We start from the raw sequence: 10,615 nt of genomic DNA, 5'->3' as shown, positions 1-10,615 counted from the left end.
AATAACATTTTGCAAGATTACTGGGGAGGTTTTTTCGGTATTTTTGATCAAATTAATGCAGCCTTGATGAGCATAAGAGATTTCTTTAAAAAACATTACAAGTCTTACTGATCCCAAACTTTTGAATGGTAGTGTGTATGTATACATATGTATATGTACTATATAAGTATTTGTGTGTGTGTGTGTGTGTGTGTGTGTGTGTGTGTTCACAAAGACTGCAAAAAGACTGTTTGTGTAGAATTATATGTAAAAATCTTGTTTTTCAGATGGGTCTTTGCAGTGGAGAAGTTTCAGTGTTGTGCGGCTTGTAACACTAGGAACTATTGTCTTGTCTACATTTGCAGTGTCATTTGGACCCTTTATAGCACTGGTTTGTTATCAATATATGAACAAAGCTCTTCATATAAGCACATACTGTTCAACTTTAAAGTCAGTTTACATTTTTATTTTTATTCAGCAAGGATGCATTAAATTGATCAAAAGTGGGAGTAAAGAGTTTTTTAATGTTACATAAGATTTCTATTTTGAATAAATGCTGTTATTTTAAACTTTTGTATTTTATGATATTATATATATATATATACACAGTACAGGTGCATCTCAATAAATTAGAATGTCGTGGAAATGAACTTTTCCACGACATTCTAATTTATTGAGATGCACCTGTATATTAAGCATTAGAATGATTTCTGAAGGATCATGTGACGGAACTGGAGTAATGGCTGCTAAAAATTCAGCTTTGCCATCACATAAATAAATTACATTAAAATATATAAAAATCCTATTATTATTCCACGGACAAAATATATTAAAATAGAAAACTTTAATTTTTAAAGAAAAATTATATATAGTAATAATAATAGTAATAATTCACAATATTATTGCTTTTATTGTACTTTTGATCAAATAAATGCAGTTTTTGTGAGCATAATTTGATTTGCATTTGTTTTATTTTATCACCTAGATTAATTGATAAATGTTATTCATCTTTATTCATCAAGGGTCAGCTTCCACAAGTCCTGTCACGACTCTTCCCTTTCAAGCGTGGTCTGTGTCATGCGTACTGGGCACCAAACATCTGGGCACTTTACAATATAGCAGATAAAGCTTTTTCCATTCTGGGTATGTTCAATAACTCAAACAATTGTGTTGTATTGCTATAGCTTAAATAGAAAAAAAAATGGAATCATTTAATTGTATGTTCATATTATGAGCGTTGTTACATAATGATGTCACTGTCCAATTGATTTTATCCTGATCGTTGCTAATTCACTTATTTAGGTGTGAAATTCAAACTGCTTGATATTAACAAACTTCCCAAGGCCTCAATGACTGGTGGTCTGGTTCAGGAGTTTCAGCACTCTGTGCTTCCTTCGGTCTCTCCTTTAGCAACCCTTGTTTGTACGTTACTGTCAATATTGGTGAGTTCTTTTTGATTTGCATTGCTAAATTGAATATTAAAATAGATGGCCTTAATTTCATTCATTGACATATGAATAATGATCAATACAAAAAAAGAGAAAATTGATTTCTAGATTCTGATGCATATACCATTTTTGTCACTTTGTCTCTTGCAGCCTGCACTTTTCAGGATATGGCATCGACCTAATGGAGCGAGAGGGTTCTTGCGCTGCCTTGTCATCTGTGCCCTTGGATCCTTTATGTTTGGTTGGCATGTGCATGAGAAAGCCATTCTGATGGCCATACTTCCTTTAAGGTGTTCATCTGATGGTATTCTTACATAAGCACGTTCTGCCAGCCGCCTACTATACACAGTTTCTTGTTTTTCAGTTTGCTCGCTGTAGAGAGTAGAGAGGAAGCCAGGATTTTTCTAATCCTCAGTATAACCGGTCATTATTCCCTATTTCCACTCCTCTTCACAACCCAAGGTACGTTCCGTTCAGAAAAACTCACAACAAGTGTTTTGCATCATCACTGAATGTAATTCTTAAACATTTCCATTTTTAATTCCAGAGTTGCCCATCAAAATATTTCTCATGTTGCTGTTTACAATCTTCAGTCTCACTTCTCTAAAAACGCTGTTCAGGTCTGTACATTAAAATGGGATTATTGGGCCATTATTGTCTTTATGTTTGAGCAAAGTATTGGTAATGTGATTCTTCATGTGTTTTTTCAGGAAGGGCGGTGCTTTGTTGAACCCACTTGAAGCGACGTATCTCTTGGGCCTGATTCCTCTTGAGCTGATCTGTGAGTTTGTTTACCCTCTGACAGTCTGGCAGAAGACATTTCCCTTCCTCCCTCTCATGCTCACCTCTGTTTACTGTGCGCTGGGAGTGACATATGCCTTCATCAGACTATACATTTCATTGCTGACATGTTCAGACAACACTAAAAAGATTAAAACGCAGTGAATCGTGTGATTCAGGTGCTGGAGACTGTTCATTTCTGATGAGTTGGACAAAAATGAATGCTTTGTAGTTGATATCTTGGGATTTGTTTGGAGAGGGTTTGTGGGATATGAGTATCTTGGTACTCAGTTGTTTATTTCTTTAAATAATGATATAATGTAGCATATGGATACAAATGTTTATTTTTAAAGGTGTTTCTATAAATGTATTTGCTTAGTAAACCTGCCTATGGCCTGCAGTGTTGTTATTATCAACTGAAACTATTAAAACGTATTTTGAAATAAAGATGAAATAATTTAAATATAAATATTAGACTGAAAAACAAAAAAATAAAGAAATGTTGCTGAAATAAATGCAAGTTCTACAATTACTAAAAATGAAATAAAAATAAAGCTAAATAGAAATACTACAAAAGCTAATAAAAATGATGAAAGCGCATACCAAAACTAATTGACATTAAAATAAAAAATATATAACTATATAAATATATAAAATAAAAGCCAATTTCAAATATTAATAAATAGTATAATAGTATACAAATAAAACTAAAATGGCCTGCTTTTAAACATTGGTTTGTTTAAACCATTTTATTAATAAGACAACATAAATATTCCATACCAGTTGACATATTACCTGATTCTAAGTACAGTAAGATGATTCCTCATTGTTTTTCCTGAAATATTTCTAGAGTGAAAATCATCAAATACAGAGATTCGTCATTGGAGGCAAGTGTGCAGTGCAGGGTATGAAAACGATAATCTCAAAGCTTCATATCGAGTATTTGTGTCTTCCATTAAAAACATTATTTAGAAAACAAAGAAATCAAAAACAGTTCTCACTTGTCTTCTTGTGAAGGTGCCAACTCAACATTACAAAAACAGTTGTGGAAGTCACATCATGCTAAATAAATTCCGGGGCCACATTTATAACACAAAATCCAAGCCAACGTTCAAATTTGATCAAATCGATCATTGATGTGGAAAAGTGCTTAGTGTCACTTCAGGTTCTTAGCAGGTGTTTGCACTTTTTTTGTGCGTATGTTTGTTCACACGTATGCATATTTAAGGAATGATCTTAGATCAAATGTAGAACGGTTTATACACAACATTTGTGACCCTGGACCACAAAACCAGTCATAAGGGTCAATTTTTAAAAATGGAGATTTATACATCATTTTTCATTGATGTATGTGGTTTGTTAGGATAGGACAATATTTGGCCGAGATACAACTATCTGAAAATCTGGAATCTGAGGGTGCAAAAAAATCAAAATATTGAGAAAATCGCCTTTAAAATTGTCCAAATGAAGTTCTTTGTAATGCATATCATTAATCAAAAATTAAGTTTTGATATTTATGGTAGGAAATTTACAAAATATCTTCATGGAACATGATCTTTACTTAATATCTTAATGATTTATGGCATAAAAGAAAAATCGATAATTTTGACCCATACAATGAATGTATTGTTGGCTACTGCTACAAATATACCTTTGCTACTTATGACTGGTTTTGTGATCCAGGTTCACATTTTATAAACAAGGCCCCCGATCTCTGGTGTGCATCAACTGAACAATGTCTCACTAGTGTTTATCTATTGAATGCTATAGTTGCACAATTTAAATTTAGTGTTAAAATATCAAGCCTCAGTCAAGACATATTGTAACTGTCTGCTTATTAGTGATGCTGTTAAAATATTTCCAAGAGTAAAAGCACTTTTAGAGTCCTTTTGTGATTTGCCTGTGCTTTCCAGTGCAAGGCTTATCCAAAGGACTCAAGACTGGTAAAATAAAACATGCAGACCTCTAAACATTGAAATTACAGAAATATACATTTAAATATGTGCATTACAAATTCAGATTTTTGGGGTCAGTAAGATTTTTAATGTGTTTTTAATGCTCACCAAGGCTGCATTTATTTTATAAAAAATAAAGTAAAAACAGTAATATTGTGAAATATTATTCCAATTTATAGTAACAGTTTTCTGTTTGAATGCATTTTAAAGTATCATTTATTCCTGTGATCCAAAGCTGAATTTTCAGCATCATTAATCCAGTCTTCAGTGTCACATGATCCTTCAGAAATCATTCTGATATGCTGATTTGATACTTAAGAAACATTTCTTAATATTTATCAATATTGAAAACTGCTGTGTTGCTTAATTTTTTGTGGAAACTGTGATACTTTTTTCAGGATATTTTGATTAATAGAATAACAGCATTTTTTTTTTGTAGAAATCTTTAATAACATTATAATAGAATAACAGCATTTTTTTACTGTCACTTTTGATCAGTTTAATGTGTCCTTACTGCATAAAAGTTTTTTCCCCCAAAATAAATATAAACTAAAATAAAATTCTTACTGAACTCAAACCTATGAATGGTAGTATATACAAGTCTGAAATATGCAGTTAATAATTTAGAAGACTTTTAGTTTTACTGTTTTGACAGCTAAGTTTAGATCAGCTAAAAAGATGATATATGGAAATGCATTTAATGAATTTCTTTTGCACCTACTGCATCAGCTAACTTTATCAGGTAAATTTGATACTGTCCCTTGATAAAGTGCTTTATTTGTGATGTTATATCAGTGGTTCTCAACTGGTGGGTCTCAAATGAGAAATGGGTCTTAGGTCTGTTCTGATGGGTCACGGACAGCGAAAAAAACAGGCACAACGTCCCACATGGTTAATAACGTCAAAGAATGTTGATGTCAGCCTTTTGTGGCCAAATATTGTGTTTATTGTAATATACAACATTCTATAGAAATATTTGATTTACAGGTACATTTTGTACAATAAACTATTTTTGTTCTGTGTTGGGTTGCCATTTGATGTCCAGTGTAAAACAGTTGAGAACCACTGCTCTATATACAGTAATTTCACAGTTTTAAGGGCAATTCAGGCCACGTCGGCAATGGACTGTCTCAGTTCACTCTCAGAGCAATATAGTGATGCCGTATACAATTCATGGATTATATGATGTGCTCACCCAATGAAAGTCACTAGACAGGCGCTCAGTGTTCTCCACTGAGCCTTTCCTTAAAAAGCCCCACATTGCTCACTCCTAAGCCTTGCCAGCGGTTCCTTAGTCTTCTGAATCCCTTATAGCATTAGAAGATCAATGTCCAGCTGAGGACAGCTCAGATGCAAGGCTTGGTATCTCCACTGGGGTCAAACAGCACAATACTTGGGCAAAAGTCTAAGTTCCCCTGAGAATTTTCTGTTGAGGAAATCACACAGCTGTGGTGGGAAGCTGCATCTGTTCCTCAAGAGTGGGAATACCAAACTCTCAATTCATTTGGTTTTCAGGTGGGCAGTTTTCTGGTTTCTCTGTCCTTGAGATGGAGTTTATCCAGCCTAACTCGCATTGATTGGTTTCTGTCGCCCTTCGACAATAATGACCAGGACTGGAGTGAGGTCCATCAATTTCTTCAGCATATCCATAATGTCAGGATGATCTTTGGCTCCTTCAATGAACTCCTCCAGCGTCAGTTCACCTGAACGTTTAAGTAAAGAGAGATGTAGAATCTCTATATGTATATAGATGAGGATTTTCATAAATGAACTGGTTCTCACCTTCTCCGTTAACATAAATCTTTTCAAATATAAGAGCCACTACTTCCTCTGGCACAATGTCACGATTTCTTGTGATGTCTTGTATAGCCTGTTGTAGAACAAAAGAACATATAATTTCAGAACTTTTTAAATCGAAAAATCGATGAAAATCAATTACAATTTCCCATCTCTAGAACTGCAGCATTATTGTATGCAGCCACCTGAGGTCATCTGAACATGCCACGCAACACTATTTCCATTCTAAGAAGTGTCAGTCTCAGAAACCTCCGCACAAGGAAGACAGTTCTCTAACTGGATTAAATCAGATCATCTACAAGTTAAGCAGACTGATCCAGTGTCCATGTTAACCTGACCCGACCTGCAGTCAGGTTCTGTTTGACTTTCTATTTTTGGTTCGTTCACAAAGATCTGATGTGGGAGAAAATATAAATGTAGATAATTCAGTGATTGTCCTAAGCAGAGGTTAACGTATGACATCAGATGCGTCCCATATTATGTACTTATGCACTATTCTGTTATGTTTTGTCGTATAAATAGTGCGAGTAGAGTGTTCACACTAAAAAATTCCTATAAGAAGAAGTGCACTTAACCAAAAAACTAAGTGTGTAATTTTGGATAATAAGTGTGTAATCAACTCTCACAGGCTCAGCTTGAATTATGTCGCGAAGGGGTCGGGGCTATCAGACTCCAATTATGAATGAAGCACTACATGGTTGAGTACATAGTGTATAAGTGCATAGTGTATATTGCATCATTTGGGACACAGCTGTTGAAAAAAAACGTGAAAATGTTCACTTACAGTAAATATTGTTTCCAATTCATCCTTGTCAATTTTTCCATTGCCATCCTGGTCAAAAAGTTTAAAGTACCATTTGAGTTTCTGGTTGATTTCCCCCTTGAGCATTAAGCTGATAGCAGCGATATATTCCACAAAATCTATGTATCCATCCTAAAGAAAAGAAAGAGAGAGAGGGACAGTTCATATTACAATATATTTTGTTCGGCTGTTTTAATATGAACAATCCAGCTAAGGAGATCCAAGCAAGATCATTATGTTAGCTTGTTTTTTTTTTTTTTTACCTTAATCAATGTAAGCTTTGTAACGTTGTTGCATTGTAAGCTTTTCTCCTCTGCTGTACAGTCTACTATGAGATCCCAATGTTGTACTTGACTCAACATATCAGTAAACCAATCAAGTGAGCTTGGAAGAATTACACAACAAAATGTAACCTCCATATTTCTTATTAAACATCATATATCATATTGCCTGCTGTCGACACAGTCCCCATATAGCAAAATATAAAAGTAAAACAAAATGGCCAAAAAATATTGCTAGAATGAATGTTCAAATACATTTAGTTGCTAATATTTCCTCCTATACGTTTGCCAATTTTTTTGCTATATTTTCAATTTTTATATATTTATACTGTCCAATTTATGCTTTAAAAATAACATTTTGCACTGACTCAAAATGCATTATAAGACTGGATTGGTATTTTCTCAGCTGTGCTCAGAAGTACATTTTGTAGTATATTTTGGTATTTGAACAAAGCAAAATGGTAACTAAATATATTTTCAATATAAAAAGTATATTTATTTTACTGTACATATATTTATTTACAATCAGCATATATTTGCCATATATTTTGACCTTTTTTTTTTCTTCTTTTTTTGCCGAGTGGGTCAGAAGGCTTTTGAACATAATAAAAATAGGTATATTTAAACTGTACATTACTAAATGATACATGTAAATATTAATATTGTGCAGTTTTATCCAAAGTAACTCAGAAATCAGATATGCATTTGCTGCCTCTTCCGAGTAATACCTGTGTAAATGATAAATGGTGTAAGGTCCACACACTTGGCCCAAGAAAGGTATCCAGTGGTGGATGAAGGTCACTTGCGTGTTCGGTATTTTCAGCGCGCAGAGTTATTCAATTTAGGTTTAACTGAAATCTGACTCCATTTTATTATCTAATCTGACCCCATTTTAGTATTACACTGTAAAATCTAATTAGTTGGGCTTACTTAAAAAAAGCATGCAAACCGATTGCCTTGAAAAAACGAAGTAAAGTGAAATAGGAATAGTATGTTGGACTAACAAATGCTTAGTTAGTATAGTTTACTTACACGAGAGTTCTAGTAACTAAAAAAGAACTGTAGGGGGTACTTGATCCTTTCATTTAGGTTTACTTATGACTTTCTCATGACCAGCAAATAAAATGGTTATTGTTACAATTAATGAAAATAAATTAAATTTAATTGTTACCATTGTTGTGATTCACGTGCTGAATGTTTAAGTCTGCGTGTGACCTTAGCATATTACCGCACATTATTTGAGGATTGTATAAACCCAATTATAAGCTTCTTAAGGTATTTATGAAAAATAAATGTAGCGAAAGTTAATTGACTAACACAAGCACAGAAAAATAATACATTATTGATTTAATTGAAAGATAGTTCACCTTCTAAAAGCAATCTATTTATTACTTTTCTTTCCTTGAAACCAAATTACTCTAATTTCATATTGCATTGCTGCATTAAGAGAAAAAAAAATTATATTAACATAAACAAAGTTTCAAGTGCCCAACCAAAGGGAACGCTAATCACTATAATGGTGAGTTTAAAAAAAAAAAAAATTTTTTTAGGAAAATCAACATCAATTGAATATAGAGTCAGCTTATGTGATGTTCTCTCAAATATTTCAGTTGTATTGAGAATTCAACATTCAAGATGACTTTGGGAAACGAGTGAATGCAACTAGTGAAAGATAACTGCAGACATGGAGGAAATGGATGAAAAGTTTAGTAAGACTCTTTCTTTTCTTCTTCTTCTGTTGCACATTAGCAACATATTAATGAACTGCTGCCTCTCACTGCTTTATTAATGTCATTGGTTCCTTTGTGGCAACTTGAATATTTTAAGTAAGTGTCACTCAAAACAGTAAGTAAATTGTTTTATTTGCCTTGAAAGTAGCTGTAACTTACAGTTTTTTACGATTGCTTACACACTAAAATTGCAGAATCGCGCTGACCCTTTTGTTGCAATCCTTTAAATACAAAACCAAGATAAAACATCCCCCAAGTGGAGGCATGTACAAACAATTGGTATCTGGGTGGCTAGTTTACACCTCAATGGGAAACAGAAGGTAATTTGCATGGAATGACTCTCTACGGTAATCAAAGTATCTCTTAACTCTTAGGATCTGTATTATCTTTTAGCCTACTTTTGTAAGATTAAGGCCATTGTACCACTCGCCCTGATACTGTTCAAATGATACCACACATGACTGTAAATCTTATAGAACATTATACTATTGACCATTCTGAGTGAATCCAGTGGAGGGAGCAGATGAAAAGGCACTGATGCATATGTGAGAGAGGCGTTTCCTGCACCACCCCTCTGTGGGGTGTCTTGAAGGTGCCAGTGTATTGTCTGTTTCTCAGGAGATCAAAGTATCTGAGTTTCTTTTATCCTTACAATGGTTTACCACCTGAGTTTAGCTTGTTTTACCAATCTGATCTCTGGTGCACATGCACAAGTTTATTTGAAACATCCATTTAAGATCAAACAATAAATGATAGCTATGTAACAGGTCTGATCGCAGAATTAGATCCATCACAAGCCTCAGAAATTACAACGCTGATTGATGTTACATTCAAATGTAACCAAGACAAATCACTTCAAGAATGAATCCCCACCCCATCCATGTCGAAAGTGAAGAACACTTGGTCCACGTAACTGTTAGCATCCTCATTCATCCCCTGCAGTCCCAGGATGGACTTGAGCTCAAAAAGTGTGATCAGGCCTGATGGAGACCCCCGCATGAACTTGTTATACCAGTGGTGCATGTCCTCAGCGAGGATGTCGTCCAGACTTGCGTGTGTGTTCCCCATGGCTGTGCCCTGCAGCCCTCGCTGGTCCAGGCGGTTGCAGGCCTGTGAGCTCTGACGGCGAGGTGCAGACAGGCCTCCAGGATACTGAATGTCTGAACTTAGATCCATGTACCAATAAAAAAAAAGATGGCACCTTAAAATAACTACTGCTAATGGGATAATGGCGAGGCCTGACCGTTAAAGAGTAACTGGCACAGAGTAGAGAATGCTTATATAACAGCGTTCAGCCTCCAGATGAACCGTTTGTGCGGTCGTTGTAGTGCAGAGTGCATCAGAGGCCACCTCGCACTATTATACTTATCCATCCATCTCTCAATGCAGACTTGAAATAACTCTTATTTTTACAAAATAAGTTTAAAACTTAAATAGGAGTGATAGAATTCTGGCTGATCACTGTTTTCATATTATAGCTGACAACGCCACATTAAAATTCTATACAATTTTGTCTGAATATTAAAAAAACTATAACCAATCATTTTAAAGACTACAAGTAAATATAGGCATTGCAACATAATACTGTATATACACAAAGTGTCTCTGTGTGTGTAAATATATACTTTAATAATAAACTTTAGTAAATACATGTGTAAATACATTATGTATACTGTATACACTGTGTGTGTGTGCGTGTAAAATGGATATTCATTTTGTAATTTGCTAGTATGATTTATTTTTCATATTATGGCTGATAACACATTAAAATTCTATACTATTTTGTCTGAATATAAACATTTTTTTTATAAAAACTATAACCAATAATTTTAAAGACTACAAT

The 10,615-nt window shown here is 34.1% G+C and overlaps 2 protein-coding genes across 2 annotated transcripts in view; one reads left to right on the top strand and one right to left on the bottom strand.

Moving 5' to 3' along the window:
• The window catches only part of LOC107731443 (probable dolichyl pyrophosphate Glc1Man9GlcNAc2 alpha-1,3-glucosyltransferase), a 5,051-nt gene extending 2,427 nt beyond the window's left edge, over positions 1-2,624 (top strand). The window contains exons 7-13 of the mRNA XM_016542524.1: positions 267-370; positions 1,002-1,122; positions 1,282-1,421; positions 1,578-1,717; positions 1,792-1,889; positions 1,975-2,047; positions 2,138-2,624. Of these exons, the coding sequence (XP_016398010.1) occupies positions 267-370; positions 1,002-1,122; positions 1,282-1,421; positions 1,578-1,717; positions 1,792-1,889; positions 1,975-2,047; positions 2,138-2,372 (911 nt within the window). The 3' untranslated portion in view covers positions 2,373-2,624. The remainder of the gene's footprint in view (positions 1-266; positions 371-1,001; positions 1,123-1,281; positions 1,422-1,577; positions 1,718-1,791; positions 1,890-1,974; positions 2,048-2,137) is intronic.
• A 2,110-nt stretch (positions 2,625-4,734) lies between these two features.
• Positions 4,735-9,976, bottom strand: guca1d (guanylate cyclase activator 1d). Its single transcript, XM_016542526.1, has 4 exons — positions 9,646-9,976; positions 6,744-6,893; positions 5,945-6,032; positions 4,735-5,865 (listed from the first exon to the last, which is right to left on the bottom strand). The coding sequence occupies exons 1-4, from the start codon at positions 9,946-9,948 to the stop codon at positions 5,726-5,728; spliced, it is 681 nt and encodes a 226-aa protein (XP_016398012.1). The 5' UTR covers positions 9,949-9,976; the 3' UTR covers positions 4,735-5,725.
• Between the last annotated feature and the right edge of the window lie 639 nt (positions 9,977-10,615).

This window comes from Sinocyclocheilus rhinocerous, unplaced genomic scaffold (genome assembly GCF_001515625.1).
Source record: "Sinocyclocheilus rhinocerous isolate Xijiao unplaced genomic scaffold, SAMN03320098_v1.1 scaffold2988, whole genome shotgun sequence".
Taxonomy (NCBI): domain Eukaryota; kingdom Metazoa; phylum Chordata; class Actinopteri; order Cypriniformes; family Cyprinidae; genus Sinocyclocheilus; species Sinocyclocheilus rhinocerous.
This window is presented reverse-complemented; position numbering and strand designations above follow the sequence as displayed.